The following is a 20606-nucleotide window of genomic DNA, read 5'->3' as shown; positions in this document are numbered from 1 at the left end:
CAATCATACAACGAACCATGCCCATAACACAAAGCTTTACATCTAGGTGAACTTCCAGCAGGAGACTCCCAACAAACAAACCAAAAACTAGCACGTGTGCGTATGACAACAGACAATTATACTCCAGAATAAGCACTTGTTCGGCCACAAATGATCTGAAACCGACCTTTCGATTAGCAGCCTAAATGAGGCAACGTTTATGAACATGTACACCTGAAATAAGTTGACATGGCACTTGCATTCAAACTCCAGGAAAAATGATATGGTTAAATACACTTGTATTTCTTCTGTACAGTATCCAGCTTCGTGTTTCACGTTAACAATCCTAAAATAAGTTACAACCTCACTGGTTCCACAGTGGATGCCCTAGACCATTCTAAAAGTCAGATTCTCAAGATGCAGGAGCTTCATGACCGAAGTATATCCTTCCAGTTGCTGCCTTCTTCTATATGCTAAGATAATTTAGAACTGGGAAGGAGAATTAGTAATCCAATAAAGTTATTACAACTGCCACAATGACGGCTCGAAGCTCTTTGATTCACCTTCTGAAACCTTAATTGCGGAAGAGAAGTCATATGCAACTTATTGCTGGTTGTCATGTTGCTCCATTGATCGCCTTTTTTCAGCAGCTAACCCAGCTGCAACAGATGGAGGCAAACTCCTCAAACTATCATCATGATCTTGATTCGCTTGTTGCAGGGAATGATCAGGCACTACCATCGGAAATAGCATCTCGACATCCTTCAGCGTCAAAACAGGCTCGTCTTTGAAGTTCTTGGATTTACGGTTTATCGTAGAGCAGACAGCTCTGCTCCCGTTCAATTTGTAGATACTCTCTTCTATTGTTTTCTTCACCTGAAAGAGAAATAATACATTAGAATTTTTCCAAGATTGAATTAATTCAAATGAAAGAAAGGAGAACAGGATGTAGTGCTTACTATAAAACGGTGAACAAATGTGCTCTTGTCTTGCCCAACTCTATGAATCCTGCTGATAGCTTGTGCTTCGGCCGCAGGATTTAGTAATGGCTCCACTAGAATAACATGTTGTGCCTCCAGTAGATTGAGACCATTTGCTCCATGCTGTATAAGCATCAGCAGTACTTGAACAGGCTGCATTTTGGAGACTGTCCTTTTCACTTCCTCTCCATTTATACTGCTCGCCTGACCTTTGAATTGGGACAGTGCCGCCTGTGATTTTCTGAAGTGAAAATGAACTTTCAGTAAGTTATTTCATCGCTCAGAATGTTGAAGCATGTAGAGGAGTACTCCTCGATAATAAGCATCTAACAGCAAGACCAGAAAAGTAACAGTAAAATAGTCAATCAACGAAACTTCAAGAAATCCAGTTTCATATGAATTGAACTATCTACTAGCGTATAAGTGTAGGTCGAGATGAAATAGCAATACTGAGCTCAGCACGATGAAAGAAATAACTAAGCATGCATCTGCTATTGAGTATCTCACCTTCCTCCTTTCATCCGTACATAAGAAATGTTGTTAGCAGCAAGGGAGTGCTCTAATACATCAAGTACATCATTCCAACTTGAGAAAACAAGAACTTTAGCTGTTCCATCAGTTGAAGTGATTCTCAAGATTCTTCTTGTGACAGCTTCAATCTTCATCAGAAAAAGAGCACAGAATGAGACTATTACACCAAACTTCAACATACAATAACCCAACAAACCTGAGTTGCTAGAGTTTGCTTAAGTATATGGCATATATTTTTTGCTCTGCAAATAGTTAATTTAACATCAAGTTCATTCACTTTGCAAAGAACACAGTAAGAGTGTATTTGAATAATAACATTTTGAAAATCTCTTGAGAATATAGTCATATTTGTCCATCTTATCGGATTACATGACTAATTATGTACTTGGCTGCGTTGACACAGAGGTCCTACTTTCCAAATGTAGTTTTGCAAGTTACAAGTAAATAGGCACTAACCACAGAGTTTAAATACAGAACAGATAGAACAAGCAAAAGTAAGGAGATATAATGATACCTTCGTTCCATATGACCCTTGGACAGAAATACTGCTTTCTCCCAAATCTTCAGCACTTGTATAAGCTTTGTCATTATGTTTCTCAACTACAAAAGCAACATTCTCAAGATCTGTACGTTGACGGCATGTAGGACACATAATCCATTTTTTACGCTTCCCAAATTGTGTCGCAGCTTGTTCTGTCATGGAAAGACAGCCTGGGAGAAGGACATAAATTCATGAAGATCAGGGATCCATTATAAATCATATGAACAAACAATTGGCATGAATAATCAATTGCTCATCCTGATGTTAGGGCAGCACTATACTTATCAGAAGGGGAAAAAATGCTAAAGCCAGTTCCACAACACAAAAAAACCTGACAGACATGTTGTAGCTAACAGCAGCCAACAGTAGCAAGCATTAATGTTACTTACTGCTTTTCTTCAATTGAAGTAGCTTTGAGCATGTTTTCGAATAATATAACTAGCATATCATTTTGAAGACAACATGCATGGGTACTCACACTTGCAGCATACGAAATGACCACACTGGAAAACCATTTTCTGGTCAAAAAACTTCTCATGACATATAGGGCATGGTTCATTGCTAATATCAGAATGCCCTGTGACAGGACATGAAGTATCTGTGTCGACAGCGTTGCCTGCCTTAGGCAATGATTCACCATGTTTGTACGGTATTTTCTTGGTACATTGCACCAATCCCTAAAAGTAAGTGCAAATACAATCAGTACTTCTAAAAAAGCACTAATCAGCAACATGTATGTAAATTAACAAGGAGTCATGCAAGAAGAACAAGACTCCATAACAGAGGTAGCAAGATGATCTTTAGCCAAGTAAATAATGAGCTACCCATATGGAGATAATATCATGGTGCAATCTTTTGGAAACAAACAAGTATGCAAATTGTAGACCAGGATGTGAAGATCCAAAGCAGAACTTTACTGGAAGTTATTACATACCTTTAAGTACCGGAGTTGACCTCTAATACGAGCTAAAGATGACAGAGACACGAATTTTTCACTAGTAAACTGGACACTGTATGGTATGAGCTCTTCTCTAGTTACAATATTGACAGCGCTAGGTTCGTCATCTTCCTCTTTGAGCTGCAGTCTTGAGATAGACATCTTGATCTCATCATGAGCACGCAATAATTGGGTTTGAGCAATTGACAAAAATCTTGCTTGAGAAAACTCCTTGCGCATAGCCTAAATTATCATATCATAGTCAAATGTGTAAGTTAGTATTACAAATTACAATAAGCAGCTTGAACATGTACAAAAGAAACATTATTTACCTCAAAAAGAAGTAAATGCTTTTTAGCAATTACAGCATATTGTCTTTCCAATACTGTCTTTGAGTGATTTCGGATAACCCTCAATGCAGTCTCAGTTCGAGAAGGATGCCTGTAGACCTGTAACCGTTGACAGTATAAAGAACATAATATTAGATAAAACATAAATGGATCATTATTGGTTGCTTTGAATGCCAGGTAGGATAGAAGATAGTTCAGATGAAACCACATGTGGCGACGAACCTTGTAATGTCTTTCACAGCTTAATAATGTAAATAATATCAGACAAGTATTTGATAGAATGCAAAGGCGGATGGACTAATCGATACGGATCTTAGAAGACACATGGTGACGACTATTTAACTATACTATATGCAGAAATGGAAGTGTGGAACATACCTGTATGTTTTCTCGAGCTGACCTAGGATTATTATTCTTGTCGCCAGGTTCAGATCCCTCATTGGTTCTGTTATTACGGAAGAAATGATTCAACTCGTATTTTCGCCTCTGTAGGTCCTGTGCTTCTTCTACTGAGTCAATAATAGAATCATTGTTCGATTTCTTAACAAGAAACAGCCGTGCTTCATACCTCTAAATGAAATGATTAGATACATTAATACATGATCAATTTCATTGGGATACAAATACCTCAGAGCATTGGCGCATAGGACTACCTGAAAGAGTTCATCTAGTTCACATTGGATACATAAAGAACCAGTACCATCATAGCAGTTTGGACAATATCTCTGACCCTCAATATCTTCATCCCTTGGGTTATCCATTGTTTTGTCAACTTCCAAAAGTTTATCCATCAGCTGCTGCCTTGAACTTTGTAGAGAATCAATATCAGATTGAATTGCATATTTTAAGCCAGCAATAGTTTTAACCCTGTGAAAGAGAACAAAACAACCATGTTAGCTATCAACTAACAAAAATATTTTATTTAGTTATACAAATTCTTGAAGAATTAAATAACCATAAGTACCATAGAGAATAAACTAAATGGGCAAACTGAAACAAGTTTGCTACAGACCTGGAAGATACTCCCCTTGAACCCAATCCAGTGGTGCTCTTAGTGGAAGAACTATCAATCTTCCTGATGAGTTCGTCGGCAGAACCGTTACTCTGTTCTGCACAGTCCAAAGCATGCAGCCACCAAGTCATATGTTGATTCTGTAGCTCTCTAGTGAGATCCAAGACCTAAAGGTAGGTGGAGACTCAGTATGAGGTAGAAAGGAGGAAGACTGGAATCACATAAAACTTTCCAAGGATTAAGAATATAATAGGAGACAATAAAAGATAAATGGATTAAGGTAGCTGGGTGCAACTAAAAAAATATAGTGAAGCGTAATGGAATGATCAAACCTCAGTGAATGTTGCACTAAAATCCTTCTGTGCTACTACTAGCCTTGCAGTAAAAACTGACAAGTACTTTTCTGTGATTGCATTGCAAGTCTTCCTCAAGCAGTCATCAGAGAAACAATCAGATGATGAGTGGCATCCAGCAAAATTCTCTGCATCCACCTCTTCTGTTGTGCATGCTTGTCCAATAACATTTTCATCTTCCTCAGATGTTTCTAAACCATTAGCTGCCAAACTCGAAACACTATTTACACATATTTTATTTCGCTTTATGTTATGTAGATCTGACTCGGCAGTACCAATTTCCTTTCTTTTTCGTCTGCTGTCAAGTTCAGATGGCTGATTATTTAATGGACATTCTTGTAAATATTCAGAACTAGTTCTAAGCAGTTCCGCAAGATTGTAGTTGATATGAAGATTCAACAGAGGGTCAACGCGGAAATCATAAATATTTTCACGAGCTAAAGCTAGTGCTTCTTTGTACAAAGAGATAGCTTCTTGGTTCCTTTGTTCAATGACAGCTACTCCTGCAAGACCATTCAGGGCAACAACAATTTTCCTAAGCTCTTCCTCTCCTTCGACTTTCGCTTTACCAATAAGAACCTGGATACAAAAGTATCACCAGCAACACTGAGCACATTGTTAAGGCATTGCACTAAAAGATTAGGTGGCAACTCAGGACTGTAACACACTTAGTTACTCACCTGTAAAATTTCATTCATCGACAAAGGGTTATGCTGCAGGGAACAGAGACCAGAACTCCCCACTTGCGGGTGGCAACAAGCCTGCCGAAGTTTCAGCAGTGGAACAAGGAGCTTGGCTATGTCATTATTCGAGAGGTACACATTTAATAGAGCACTTGAATCTACAAACACAAGAAAGGATAAAAAGAAGTTTAAGGTTTTTGGAAAAAGGATATAGCGTGGCAACTATTCAGCAACTGAACAACATGTTTAATTATCATCCACAAATCCCTCTGAGGTGCACTGTACACATTGTTGCTTTGTTCTGAGTGGGATATGGAGAGTAAAAGAAATGAAATTTCAGATAGTAAATTATCTCATTAGCCAGTCATGTGGAGACTGAGTGAGAGAAAGAAAACAAGAAAAAAAAAGAGGCAGAAAGTATAGCAGCACCTTATCTTCTATAATTCTCTACTATAAACAGTGTCCTTACCAACTAATTTTCTTTCTCATTATACCTATGGAATGGCATGCAAACACTGACCCTGCAGAATTAATCTGAAAACAAGAAATACTTGATTTAGTGGACAAAGTACCTGATGTCGATTCTCTTCTGTTGGCATCATTTCTTAAACTTCTAATTATCTGATGTGCGTGGTCCATGCAAGTTGCATGCTGCTTCTTATAGAAATATTCTTCAATTGAAGAAAAGATGAGCCATGAAAAACACTCTTCTTGCTGAGGCAGCTGCAACTCATCTGAGACATGAATTTTGGAGGAGCGCCACATGATTTCCTTAAAGAACTTGTGTGCATAATTCATAGCTACCGCATCCCCCCTCTGCAGTTCAATTCAGTGAGAAAAAGGAAAATAATTATTCGATCCAACTATCCCAAGAAAAAAGGTTATCGAAGCCTACCTTCTATAAGAACCTACAGATGGTAACAAGAACCTGCAGTAAAACTGTCATTGTATCTTGCGTGGAAAAAAATTGTCATTGTATCATCAGGTTTTTTAGTTCTTTATAAGATATGCTTGCCTATGTTTTTAGACTGTATGAACCTACAGATGGTAAGAAGAACCAATGGGCCAACAGTAAGACCCATGCGATTGTTGTAGTTCACTACGTCCATCATCGCCAGCATGAAAATATGGTGTGCTCTGTCAGTCTGGGCAAGTGATTAACAGTTTATAAACGATGAACAATACAGAATAAATACTTCCATTGTATGCATGTAGTAAACGAACAGTTACCAGTGGCAGGCAAGTACCTCATACGGGTCTCTAATAATGTCCACCCACCATCTATATGTGTCAAACGGACTTGTCCTAAGAAAACATAGAAGCCCAAAAAGATCATCAAGCCTGCGTTGTATCGGAGTTCCTGTGATACACCAACGGTATTGAGCATTTAGCCTCATTGCCATCTCAGTCACAGAAGTCTTGCTGGACTCTACCATCTGAGCTTCATCCAAACAAAGCCGCCACCAGTGGATCCTTGTCAGGACAGTTGGAATGACTGGGTATCTAGAGAGTGTAATGACAGTTCAGCAGAGGTTCAGCCAGAGTTATTTTAACTTTTGCATAAATGGCATGCCTGGGCTAACAAATGGGATGCTTACAAGACCATAAGCACTCAATGGAATATTCAGACCAAACAAGCTACTTCACTCCTATTTCAGCTATTATAAGTGTACCCTGATTCTAAGTAGAAAATAAGCTCGAATCAATTATCCTTTCAGCTTCAAATCATGACGCAACATAATTTTTTTAAAAAAAGATAAAGATAAAAGTATGAGAAGCTGCACAAATCTCTAATTTGGTGTGGTACATCAACTCTATTATATTTATTGTATCTGCGTTTGTGTTTGTGTTTGTGTTTGCGTTTGTTTGTCTTCTTTTTTTTCTTTTGCTGAGCTCCCTCGTTAATTCATTTTTAATAATTAAAAAAGCAATTTATTGTACACATGCAAGCAAGAACATTACAAAAAATTATACAAACATAAAAAACATGCAACTAACTTTTTTCTTGAAAATCTAGGAAGCGTGGATCTTCAAAGAATTATCCTTCAATAGGAACACGTGGAGATTAGCAATCCAAGCACATGAACCATGAGCTACACTTCAAGTTCGAGGTAGTTTCAGCACATTGGTATCTTTCCATAAGCAGCTGCACATGTTTGGATCATATAACCCTGTTACTCATTATTTCGAGATGTAGCCTTAGCTGTCTTGTTATAACCCCACCCACCCTTTCCCAGCGGACACCTCGACACGAAAAAAATGGTATGTCCTCTATTATTTACAGAAGGTTTAGACTTCCATTCAATTCAGTTTTGGAACTACCGGAATCAGTCTATATCCTATCTTGTCAACCTTCATTGTGAAAAGTAAATATTACTTGCCTCTTTTGAAATCTTAAGAAACGGCGATCACCATCATGCCGATCGGAATCATGTGATAGATCTTCTTTCAAGACATCATAAGTTGTCAAAACAACATCAGCAGTACTTATCTCAGTCATATCAATTTTACAGGTAGTAGCTGAGACCAAGTTCCTTGCACCTTCATAAATGCAAACTTTCAGAGATCCTGGCCTCGTGTGTCTAGAGTAAAAGAAAACATCTGTCAGCACTATCATGGTATGAAGAAAATTACACTATATAAGTGAGGTAAGCCAAAACATTGAAAGAATGAAACTGGATAAGGCACTTGGAGCTTCAATTTTTGTAGTAGATCATACTAGAATGGAAGCATCTTATTCTAAAAGCTTGCAATAATGGGCACTCTTAATTCTTATAGATCCATTAGAAGGATTTTGACCAGTTGCAAAAATTCTAGAGTGATCTGAATACAAGCAGCAAAGACTTGGGAGTTATGTGACTGACACGGTGAGAACAAAATCATCCCCCTACACTCTAAAGAAAGAGACAGGCATCTGAAAAAATGAAAGCAACAGCGGCATATAGAGTGCTACACAGTAAGTATCTCGGTATAGTGATGTGTGCCTCCGAAACATTGAAAATATTGATTCTGCTATTCGAAAACTATAAGGGCACAGAACTGTTCGACTAACATTTGGATAAAAGAAATTATACCGGATTATCTCAGAGTGCCACTGTGCCAATATTGGTGCTGGGCATACTATCAATGTAGCATGGCTGAATATATTAGTTTGAGCTGCTTCAGTAAGCTCCAAGCACAGTGCACAAATGTATTTTTCTTCCGTCTCTACAATGGAACACTTGAGTTTCTTTTTCCTTTTGATCCCTGACTTCATGGCACTTTTTTCATTTTTTAACGTTTCACCTTCAGCACTATCATCAAAAAGTATATCTTCCTTGGGTGAGTAACCAACACAATTGGCATGTTGCCAAGCATCACAAATGTCGCATTGGACCCATAGACCCTTATATGCAGAACTTTCACTTGCAGCTCCACATATGCACTCAACCCTTTCTACTTTATGCCTCTTTATTTGATCTATTTCTGTTTTGTTCTGGGAGATAGAAAATTCTGCCGAAAGTGGTTTACGATGGGCAAAAATGCAAGCTAATAGCTCAACTGTTTTCCCCAAGCCCATTTCATCTGTAATCAATTAAGCAAACCAAAGGAATGTTAGCGGCAACTATCCATAGTGATCAAAATCATCAAAGCACTAAAATTGTGTTCACACTTGATATCGACATACCAGCCAAAATTCCGCCAGAGGTATAAGGAGGAGAAGGCTCTGGTTGCAATGAAATATTCCCACTGCAAGGTAACAGATGCGTGAAAATTTGCGGTACTCACATGAACTAATAAATTATAAATCAAGAGAGCCGTGAAGAAATCATACGCTTAGAAAACAGGTTGATTGAGTACGACAACAGATATGCAAGGCATATATGATATTATCAATAGCTGAGTTCTATCTCAATGAAATCTTAAATCCTGTATTATCCTAGGAAGGCGCCTAGGCCACCTAGGTGCTCAGCAGCGACCACCCGCCCCCGATTTCACCAATAGTCAGCAGTCCAGGCAGGGAGGGTGCCTCCACACAATAAGCGGCGGCCCAATCAACCTTTGCACTGGCCAAATCCATGTTGCTCCCGTCGCCTCCACCTCCCCAGCACAGGACTGCTCCTCCCCACTGGACACCATCGCTTCCCCCATGCTGCTCCAGGTACCACCGCTCCTCCCCCTTTGCACCAATCGCTCACCTTTATCTCCCTGGACTGGCTCGGCTGCTGCTTCTAGCTACCACTTGCTAATGCCTAGTACTTCACTTGTGTGTGGCTTATAAGGCCTAGCACCTAGGGGAACATTGCCTAAACCAAACAAAATCTTGACATGCGCACACAAAGAAAGCACTTTACCATACTTGACAGCAACCACAAGCCTTTCTCCTTAGTCCTTACAGACAACACTACCCAATATCATCGCACATTTTTTTCTTTTGCGTCCTTGATGGTGACAAAATACCAAGAATAACTAATGTAACAGACTGCAAACATATCAACCATTATAATGAAACAAGCATGCAGACGGATGGAAAATATAGCAATCCCACAGAAAATAGGGATTATTAGCATCTCTACACTGTCTTACTTGAAAGGATTGTAGAACATCCTGGAATTCTTGTGAATATAATCTATTGGAACACAATATGGCGCAGAATGAACATATTCTTGACAGGGTGTATTTTCCTTTTCACGTTGAACCATCCAGTTTGCTGCACGAAGTTGATATGGTCTGAGGTGAGGAAGTAAATCAGGAAGCTCCCCTTCCAACTTTCCCGCGTTACTATCAATAAGGAGTAAAACAGAAGTATCATACAACAGCCAGAAAAAGTATGGTACATCATAATACTCGTAAATTTGCTTTGTATAACCCAAAATTGTAGATTCTGATCAAGCGGGCATATATATTATACCATAACAGCAGCAGAGGGAACCTATATTGGTTTAAATGCTTTCACATACTTCGTGAAGCGCATGATTATGAGCTTAGAATAATCATGAGATGTTAGATACTTACGTAGAAGGCTTAATGGCCTCATAGAAAGCAGCAAGATCAAACTGTGAATCACTCTTGGGTGCGCAATCAGCAGCACCACCAGCATCCACCGGCAGAATAAGACCATCCATTCCATATATCGCAGCCGACATCGTGACCTCAGGACGCAGCCAAGCCATCATATTCATCAAGCTCTTCCTCCAAGGATGCCTTGCCACCTCCAGCAGCGACTTGCACGCGCCGAACGCCCGCTCCATCACCTCCACTCTAACCCTAAATGACTCACCCATATACCGCAGTGCCCCAAACGATTGAACCCGGAGAGTCACGAATCTCAGGCTCACCAAATGGGCGAGGCCGGACACACCTTCATCAGGGCCATCGAAACACCCTGAGAGGACCACAACACCACCTCCATGCTCCCCTTCACGATCCCTATGGACGACACACTCCAGGACCACGCAATCCGAGGGCATCACAGGCCAGTGGCCCATTCTGAATCCCTCCCCTGGCGCGTCGCGCACCCACAGGCGCAACGAGAACCCTGACGCCCCGAATGCCTCCTCCAACGACTCCTGTCCCTCGCCGGAGACACTCACGTCGCGTAGGACCACCTCGGCGATGTCGCGGTGGTCGCTGTCGGCGAGACCCCACGTGGCCTTGTCCACCTCCACGCGCACGTCCCTCCTCGCCTCGCCCTTCGATACAGTGGTGCTCGGCGCGTCGGGGTCGGCTTCGGCCGCAGCACCGGCGCCCAGCGCTCGAACCGGCCGCGATTTCTTCCTCCCCATGCGCGCTTCAAGCGATTTGCTCAACCATTCGATGGGGTTTTGCAAGCTGGTGAAATTCTAAGAAACCTCGCGGAGTTGCGGTGCTTCGGAGTCAAATTTGAGGATATGGGAGATGAGGTGGTGGAGACTGGGGATTTGGGGGCCTTCCTTTTACCTCAGTAATTTTCTTTCTCGTTGAGGTTTAGGACGAACTGAGGACAGTGAGGGAGGGATTTCAATTTTGTTTTACAAATATTTTTGAAATATGTAAAAAAAATTAAATTTGGTTATTTTTTATTCTCTGTTTTGTGGTCTTACGTGTAGAGTAAAGAGAATCGTAGAACTTAGACATTTTATTCTGGTGAAATTTTGGTGAAATTTTAATAAAGGGAAGAGAGAGTGGGGAATGAGCGTTAATGATAAAACTTTTACAACTTTTATAATAGCCCACGAAAAAAAAAATTATCATGTCATCTATCTTCAGCAACCGATGGACACATATCACCACCACACACCTCTTATCTCTGAGGTAAATTTGTAAAGTAGGTAAAAAAATGATGTTCCACAAAAAATTATTATCAGTATCCTCATAAAATTAGAGAAAAATTACCTACTATTGTCACTGGGGTAATACCCCTCGCTTGCTCACCTCTCCACCACTCAGAGTCATCTCCCTCCCGCCTCCCTCTCTCGAGTCCTTGCTCTGGCGACCTCGCGCGCCACCGTCTCTAGGAGGCTGAAAACGGAGCCCGCTACCACTTATCATCGCCCTTCGCCCACCTTTAGCCGCCACCCGCAAGATACGTTGCAAGCCACCGCCTGCAAGATCGTCGGATGATAAAGGCAACCGGCGACGACGGCTACCGACGTAGGAGGCGAAGGACGGTGGCGGTGTAACACTAGGATTACGGTTTGGGCTTCGACTCGACTCAGTGCAGAGCGTTTTAAGGTGGGGATTGAGCAGTGGCTGTAATCGAATGGGGATTGAGCGGCGGCTGTAACCGAATCGAGTACGACCCTAAGGTCGGTTTCTTTGTTTTTCCTTTCAAAAATTCAGGTGTTACCGTAACAAGGCCTACATGCCTGCCCTTCCTGAGATTCAGGATGCTGGATATTTACATTTCTCTATACAACATCACATTAAAGAAAACAATCAATCCAATATCACACCTAAATGAATGGTAAATCGCTATACCTATAAGAATTTTAAAACCATCTCCAGCAACTACCTCAAATTTTCATCCTCAAAAATACTATTACAGCATCCCCTATCACTATTATAGCATCCCTTTTTTTTTATCTCCAGCAGCTACCCTATTTTCTACATTCTACTCCTCTTTTTTCTCTCCGGGCCCGCTGTCAGCCTCTGTGAATAGTGTTGCTACAGTCAGCCTCTACAAACAGTATTGCTACAGTCAGATCATCTCCAACAGTTACCTTAAATTTTCATCCTCTGTCACACCCGATTTTAAAGGAAACAACCAGATGTATTCCACATGTATGCCAGGATCAAGTTTTACATACATGCAGCGACGTCATTAGTGATAACATAAACTGTGTCTTAAATAACGTAAACATTCCTTACAAAAGGACCCGAAGGTCTGAAAGAAAATACTAATAAATCTTCAAATGGCAGCGGAACACCCATCCATCCACAGGCGTTGTCCGGGGGAAACACCAGCCTAGGACATGGTCTTCAATCAACGCCTTCTTCCTTCTAGAAATCAGCGTCCCCGCCCGGGACTTCCTCGAAGACTTCACCTTCTGAGCAGCATCCGAGGGTAGGGAAAAGGCAAGTGTGAGTACATAAAGTACTCAGCAAGTGGAGAAAAAATATGACATGCAGGCTATTGACAAGGAAAAGTCAACTTGGGGATTACTGCGACTATGCTCAGCTAAACCAGACTCAAACAACCTAGCAATCCTATTTACTAGATTTTTATTCCAACAATTTAAGAACATAACTTATCGGATTCCATCCGACTACCAGACTCACCAGATACCCCATATCCGGCTACCGACTCATCGGGAGTACCACCACCCGACTACCCAAAACCAGCCCTTAAAGTTCCCATCTAATCCTGAAGAAGTCCAAGCCGCTCTTGACCGTGAGCACAGCTGATCGATCAGTTTATTTACTCTGCAGAGTTTGCACACTTTACCCACGAGTCGTAATTCCCTTTTTGCCTTACACTTCCGGGGTGTATGGCCGGGGTCTCACTACAAGGCTGTTACAAAGTATCTCCACATCTATAAGCACCCACTGAGGTTTCACCGCTAACAGGGATCCCATCCAATGCAGAGGCCCCCTCTTGTGCCACTGAACCAACCATTGGCGCGTACAGAATGTGAAAAACACTAATTACTTAGCCAGGCCGTACCCATATAGGCCTCATGGTTGTGCTGTTTTGCCAGGTTTCAGGCTCCAAGAACCGGTCCTTAGGATCCCACACAGTAACGTACACAAACCCTACTGTGTAGCTCCACCACATACTAGCTATCCAGTTGGGATCCATAAATTCAAGTTACTACAAGATTATCAATTCTCCCAAGTACTTGTTTCATAGTTATTAATCAAAGTTTATAATAATTCTAATCCATGACTGCACTAGCATGACTACCCTTTTACAGGACCCAAAAACCCCAAAAGAGGCTACAAGGAATGGCCACACAAATTCTAGTAAACCCTATTTATGGGATTTCAAAATTAGACAAGCATGCAACTAAGGAAGAGTAAACTATAATGATCTATGGTTAAATCAAGGTGATCAAGGACACTTGTCTTCGTAAGTTGGCTGCTCAGAATCTTCGAAAACTTGATCCTGAATGCTGGCACCCTGCTCTCCTCCTAAAGCCGAAGCACACACCGGAAAGAAATAACAAAACAGCTAAATACAACACACTAAACAGGAGAAACTAACTCTAAAAAGGCTATGAACGGAAAGTACACGCTGCTACGATCTCGGGAGCGCGAAAATCACCTAAATCGGAGATCGTATGGAAAAGTTGCACTAATTCTACTCTACATGGGCTTTTCTGAAAGATTGCAAGGACTAAATTGTAAAAAAAACAGAAAGTTCTAGGGGCTTAAGTGCAAAGTTCAGGGACTTAAACATAATTACTAAAATCCAGGGGCCTAATTGCAATTATCCTATAGTCCAGTGGCCTAATTGCAATTATCCAGAGCTATCTAAGGGCCTATATGCAAAAATAGTGAAGCCTAGGGGTTTCCTTGCAAATCTCCCTAATTTCAGAGAATAGGTGGAATTCTTTTTATACTGAAAATCCTAATTAATGCGAAATGCTGATGTCACAGGTTGACTGGTCTGCTGACTGGGCATCCAATGCTGACTTGGCTCTGCCACGTAGGACATGGACATCCACGTGGCGCGCTGACGTGTCTCGGCTGCTGACTGGGTTAAAGAGGGACACGTGGCGGCTTTCTACTGGGTTGCGAAAGGGTATTTTGCGATCTAATCAGGAGCGTTCAAAGGGGATCCGACGACTAACCTTGAATCTTCCTCCTCGGGTCGGCGGCGCGAGCTCAAGGCGGCGGTGCTTGACCGGAGAGTCGCCGGAGTGGAGCTCCGGTGGCCGGACTTCGACGGCGAGCGACGGAATACGGAGAGGAGACGACGGCGAACCCGATTGAGCAACACGTCCACGTCGGGGTGGCTTCCAACGGCGAGAGGCGGCGGCGGGATCGGAGCTTGGTGAAGGTGCCGCTACGATGATGGAGCGGCTCGATTGGCAGTCGGGAAAGCTTCTAGGGAGGCATGTGAAGACGGAGGAGGCATCAATCAACCGTAATATGGCTCGGGGAGCGCTGACGACGGAGAGAGGCGGCGGCGCTTACCGGTGCGCGATGACGGCTTGGTCTGGCGACGGAGAAGCGTCGCCGAGCAGCGAAACGGGCTCCTCCCGCTACTGCGAAGCTTTCGGCACGCTTGGTCACGGCGGGGAGGTTCGGGCGCTGAGGATTGGCTCGGTGAGCACAGCGGCGGCGGCTATGGCGCTCGGCGAGCTCGGGTTTTCTCGGCAATTGGGGCAGATGAGGCGGCGGCGCGCTGGGGGGGTTAAATAGGCGGAGGGGAGGGCGCGAGGCGTTGCGCAGGCGCAGCGCGTAGGGCGGACGTGCCGGCGAAATCGGACTTGGCGCGGCAGCTGCGGGATCGGTTTGGATACGGGGCGGGGTGGATTCGGGGACGATGGAGCTGATGGGCGGGTCCCACTGGACAGCGGCGCGCGGGCGGCTGGGCCGAAAGCAGGCGAAGGCTGGGCTGGGCCGCGGCAATAAAACGGACATCACATCCTCAAAATACTATTACAGCATCCCCTATCTCTAACACTGTAGCAGTACTGTATCACTGGATACAGGATTTATTGAAGATGAATTTCCAGTGCTACAGTAGACTGCAAAGTACTTAGCACTAGAATTTGCAGATTTGAAGATTCCGTTGGAGATAGCCTCAGTCTCTGCAAAAATACTACCTCTGCTCTGCTGGAGATGACCTAACAACTGAAAATACTGTTAGAAATCCAACACCTGCATCTATCTCTGCACAATATATACGAGTCTTCCCTGCTACGACTTGATCCTGACGGCTCCCAGTCCAGGAACCCCCTTGCCGGGCATCCTAGGGAGTGGCCAACCAGACCCTCTCGCCGCTGATCTCTTCAGTGCATCGCTGTCTTCCTCATCCGAGTCATCGTCACCGGCGACGTCGTCAGTGTCAAGGCAAACACCTTTCCCTTTCCTGTCATCCTGTCCCGCCTCAGGCGTCGTCCGCTCGTCGAAGCTCTCGTACAGGTCAGGGGAGTGTCGCAGCAGCTCGGTCGCCGATCCGTGCCCTATCAGCCGGTGCATCTTGTTGCACCGCGCTCCGGTCACGCCGTCGACGGTGTCGAACGACGTATTTCTTGAGACGTGCAGGGGCTGCTCGTCCTCCGTTGAGTAGCTAACCCCGTGCCCGAAGTCATCGAGGAACGCGAAAGGGTCCCGCGGTGCGTAGCCTTTGCCGCCGTGCACCTCGGAACCGTCTGTGCTGAAGTGATCGATGGATTCTTGAGGCTTCTTCCTGCCTGGGTCCCTGTAGGAGTAGGAGAGAACGGCCGAGCAGGAGCCGCATCGCAGCTTGCGCACGCTCTTGCTCGACACGGCAAAGTCGGCGGGCACCTGAACCAGCTTGAAGCAGCTGGAGCAGAGAAGGAACGGCGCACCCTTCAGGACCGGCCGGCAGTGATTTCGCGGTGGCGAGCGTCTCTTGGTCACCTCGGCCGCCGCCGGCTTCCGCAGGGCTGGCGGCTCTTGTGCTCTGGGCCTGCAGCAATGTCCTCGGCAGCTGCCACACTCCGGCTTGTCGTGGTGGCGGCAGCAACCGTGATGGCACGATCGTGGCTGCACATTGTCGCAGCATGGATCGGATCTGCACCGGCGGTAGCGTCGCGACGGCAAGCCACGGGGAGGAGCAACAGCGACTTGACCGGGCTTGACTGCACGAGCTGCGCTGCCACGGTGGTCGACGGCAGCAGCAGCATGACGAGCTCTTGCGGGGAGGCTTGATGCCATGGCCGCGCGGGACGCGTAGCCTTCTTGCTTGGAAAGACGAGGGCGCGCGTGTGACGTTGGATTGGCTTCTGGAGACTTACTGAGAAGTTCAGTGAGGTCACCTTTCAGCTCATCCACTATCTTCAGAATCTTCTTCCGCAGGGGCGCCAAGTTTTCTGCTTGGAGCTCATGGAGGGAAGGGCTTGGCGCCTTTCCCCCGGCAGCAGCAGCGCCATCTTCCCGTCCCAACACATCTCGTGCAGATTGCGCAGATGCGGCTTGAGCTGATTTGGGTGCAAGTTCTTCGCGATCGCTGGACCGTGGTTGCGCTGCTGATTCACCTGAATCTTTCTTTCTTGCAGGATCTGGTAATTCAGCCTGGCCTTTTCCCCTCTTCTCTGTATCATCCTGCAATTCAGACGTAGCATCTTTGCTTCCTCTGGGGAAGTGGACACTGACGCCGGGAGAACTAGTTCTACACTCTGCATCACCAGAATCTCTTCGTCTTCTAGCTTCGGAGTGGTTACAGACTCCCCGATTGGCACTCTGATCATGTTCCTTCTTCTCGATCGCTGGCACATGCTCAGACACACGCTTCGCGGCCGACACGTGATCACCGGACTCGCGTCGGCTTGTCGTGCCAGTGCCTTGGAGTCTGCTACTTGAGGCATCAGGAGTGCTGCTGGTACTTGCAACATCACCGGAACCATGCTTCCTCGCCGACACGAGATCACCGGTCTCACTCCGGCTTGTCGTGTCAGCGCCTTGACGCCTGCTGCTTGTGGCATCAGCACTGCTGCCGGTGCTTGCAACATCACCGGAACCATGACTCATCGCCGACACGAGACCACCGGTCTCACGTCGGCTTGCCGTGTCGATGGCTTGGTGCCTGCTGCTTCTGGCATCGGGAGTGGGGGTGCTGGACCTGCTGGTGCTTGCGACATCACTGGAACCCAGGTGTCTGCTCCGAGGAGTCAGGCCGCCACTTGAAGAGGGATCATTGACCCCGTCATGTGTGTCGTCGGCGCAGATTTTCGCTGTACAAGCACGAAAGAATTCATCAGAAAACTATTAACGGTGAGCAACGCAAACTTGGAAACTAGACTGAATTCCTGTTCAAAGAGTAGAAAATCGTAGTGAAACCTGAATTTACCTCGAAGACTAGCGCCGCATCCACCGCATTGGTAGACCGGGGCACTGGGCTCCTGAAGAACACTGTAGCACCTTGGACATCTCACATGGCGAACCCCTCTGGCGTCTGAATTTGCCATGAGCCGACAGGCCCCAGGACATCACTCGGAGCACAGGTATTTTGGGCGTTATCAGCTATCAGAAACGCTGCCTGTGTTGGCAAAAGTTACAGATAAACTCATTAGCATTCTGTTAATCCAATTTGCAACATCTGGTTAGAGCTATGAACTGGAACGAAAATTTGTACTGATATGGAGTGTATAGCAGACTAAGTCTGACTTCAGTGCGAACGATGGCATAAAATGCACGGTAAGCATGTAAAAGCGACCCCTGTATTTGAACTGTTTTTTTTTTTTAGGAAACGTCTGAACTGGTCCTTGAGGTAAACAAATAAGTGCACTCAAAACTCTCATTAATCCTACTTGAATAAACAGAACTGCCACTAGGCCACTACTCATTTCAGCTTAACTTAACTTGTACAAGTACAGAATTCAAGGAGAAAAATAAAACTCACTCCAAAAATAAATAAGTGTCGTTTTGGTCAACATTTTTAAACTTTTGCTACAAATTACTCTTTATGTATTGAGGTTAGATATTTGAAAATGATACATGTAGATTTGTCTTGAAAATAGTTTTATAATAATATAACTTTGCTATATTCTATAACCATGTTACACAAAAAAAATAGTAATAAAAGATATGATTTGGAGACAATACCGACATCTAAAAGAACATTTATTTGTGACTGGATGGAGCACGTAATCTATTACATATATTAAAGGGCCAAGAGGTGGAGCAGTTCTAGACGCCAAGTTAATGTAATGTAAGTATTGTTCATGTGGGTCCCACATATGTGCACATATATATATAAATACATATGCGTATATATATACATACATGTATGTGCATGCATACATATGTGTATATACACATAATTTTTTTGCAAAATTCCAGAAAAATAGCGAAAGTAATAATAGTTATATTGATAAATCGGCTGAAATAATCTAAAATGCATAAGAAAATATCTAAAACTCAAAAAATATGAAACAAATTTAGTTAGTTTCGTATTACTGTCATCTAAATGTTAAAATTATGTGCATGCATGAAAGTGTCACTGTTTTCCTTATAATTAAATGAATATATTAAATCTTGATAAATTCATAAATAAATATTGAGATACTCAAAATTGATGAATCTATTTTTTAGCCTTCTTCTGTTATCCTCTGTGCAACAAGGAAACAGGCGCGGGATAGACACGCCTATCCAAACTTTTGTTTGGACAAAACATTCAAGCCAAAGAATAAACCAACAAGCTCAATACTCTCTTGCATTTCCACCAAATTTCCTAAACTTAATACGCTACCTTATGCACTGCATCTACTGGTAAATTCCAAAACATTCTAGAAGGAAATTGCATCCTGAATTCGGAAACGAGCAGAAAAGATGGAGAGGAGGAAGAAACAAGGCAAGTATGGGAACAGAAGCACCCACTAACCTCTCCTTTCCCCTTCCCGTCCACTCCAGACGCTTCTTCTCCTTGCTCTCGCCTTCTCCCTTGTCCCCAATCGCCGGACTCCAAATCCAACTCCCGGACGCTAGATACGCCTCCCCGGGCTCCGATTCTCGGCAGCTGGGCGAATAATTTATGAACGGGATAGGCAGGCGGGGCAAGGCACTGGGTAGTTAGCTGAGCGGCAGCTCTGCGGGTACGTGCGAAGAGAGCGAGAGGGCCCCTGCCTGCCGGTAAGCGAGCAATTGAAAAAGAAGAGGGAAGGGAGACGCTGAGCTCATGTAAGACGATGGGAAGTATTTATAGGCGAAGGAAAAAGAGAAGGGGAGCAGTCAGCAGGGAAGGGTGCGGGCGACTACTTCAACGAAAACGAGTGGTGCAGTGCTTTGGTGAGGGCCGGGTCGTCCATGCCGAGTGGTCTTGAGTTGAATTTCTATTTGTTGGATATAATCTAAAACCGTGTAAATAAATGCAAGTATTATGTGTAAATAAATATAAGAGTTAAGAGTATAATTAGTTAATTGTATAAAAGTGATTTTTAATACTGACATGTAAATCCAACTATATTTTTCGAGCTAGTCTGTGTATATATATTTGTATGCGTCAATCTAAACTGAAACAATACGTACGAACATCGAAACATATTTTTTTAAAAAATTATACACATTCATCGAACTGGATTACTCTAATACAGACAACCTAACTGATTGTCCGGTGTGGCGTGGTATGGTGCGGTGCGGTGCCGTCTTTGTTTAAGCAGGTAGGGTCGGCGCAGTTGAGTTGGACAATTCGAATATGGTCCTCCCAATCTGGTTGTGTGCCAGCCCAGAAAGCATGCATGATTAGTCTGCTCCCGAGAGCACAGCAGCGTGGCGTAAACAGAAGAGAGGATGGCGGCCCATTTTGCGTTCACAACGTTGCTCACCCAAGGAAAACCAAAGTAGCAGCACCTGATAATTGCCAGGTAAATAAAATGTTAGTTTTGACACGCGGCACCTGAAACCGTTCTAGAATGTGCATCCGTGTTGATCTTTGGCCGCGCACCTGCTTGTTGCGCGGATGACCGACGAGAAAGTCATATGGCTGTTGAGAAAGTCATCTGCCTTTCTTTGGTCCCTTGGATTTCTTTTGGACGCCGTGGATCACGCGACTGCCAAAGTTGATGTCGACTGCACTGGATCCTGATCCAAAAGTTTTTGTTAGGGTTAAAATCGTCACGTTCGACGTGTCCGAATCTACCGATCGAA

General features: G+C 43.9%; 2 protein-coding genes across 4 annotated transcripts; both read right to left on the bottom strand.

The window, feature by feature from the left end:
• Positions 1 to 219: 219 nt before the first annotated feature.
• LOC133893625 (uncharacterized) lies at positions 220 to 11337 on the bottom strand. Its single transcript, XM_062334700.1, is given in 20 exon segments — positions 220 to 621; positions 624 to 855; positions 939 to 1200; positions 1467 to 1618; positions 2005 to 2201; positions 2510 to 2708; positions 2966 to 3211; positions 3301 to 3417; positions 3697 to 3888; positions 3972 to 4185; positions 4331 to 4497; positions 4663 to 5262; positions 5364 to 5524; positions 5939 to 6182; positions 6614 to 6869; positions 7748 to 7948; positions 8441 to 8930; positions 9034 to 9095; positions 9933 to 10127; positions 10362 to 11337. Coding segments are annotated over 20 exon segments (4983 nt in total). The 5' UTR covers positions 11132 to 11337; the 3' UTR covers positions 220 to 595.
• A 4225-nt stretch (positions 11338 to 15562) lies between these two features.
• Positions 15563 to 19626, bottom strand: LOC133893133 (protein ENHANCED DISEASE RESISTANCE 4-like). Of its 3 annotated transcripts, none has more exons than XM_062334100.1 (3): positions 19345 to 19626; positions 17812 to 18038; positions 15563 to 17695 (listed from the first exon to the last, which is right to left on the bottom strand). In XM_062334100.1, exons 2-3 carry the CDS (start codon positions 17927 to 17929, stop codon positions 15696 to 15698), a joined length of 2118 nt encoding a protein of 705 aa, XP_062190084.1. In that variant the 5' UTR covers positions 17930 to 18038; positions 19345 to 19626; the 3' UTR covers positions 15563 to 15695. The 3 variants fall into 3 exon arrangements, with proteins under 3 accessions (XP_062190084.1, XP_062190083.1, XP_062190085.1); XM_062334099.1 differs by having other exon boundaries at positions 17812 to 18000; XM_062334101.1 differs by having other exon boundaries at positions 17812 to 18010; positions 19346 to 19626.
• Positions 19627 to 20606: the final 980 nt, after the last annotated feature.

Source organism: Phragmites australis, chromosome 15, assembly GCF_958298935.1.
Source record: "Phragmites australis chromosome 15, lpPhrAust1.1, whole genome shotgun sequence".
In the NCBI taxonomy this organism is placed as follows: domain Eukaryota; kingdom Viridiplantae; phylum Streptophyta; class Magnoliopsida; order Poales; family Poaceae; genus Phragmites; species Phragmites australis.
The sequence above is the reverse complement of the archived record's forward strand: the minus strand, read 5'-3'. Positions and strand labels throughout refer to the sequence as shown.

What these genes read in the sequence shown, in the direction of transcription:
- LOC133893133 (XM_062334100.1), bottom strand. Translation starts at nt 17,929, where the DNA reads ATGGCAAATTCAGACGCCAGAGGGGTTCGCCATGTGAGATGTCCAAGG. An exon ending in ATGCGGCGCTAGTCTTCGAG is followed by an intron (nt 17,696 to 17,811) that starts GTAAATTCAGGT and finishes GTGCTTGTACAG; the next exon opens with CGAAAATCTGCGCCGACGAC.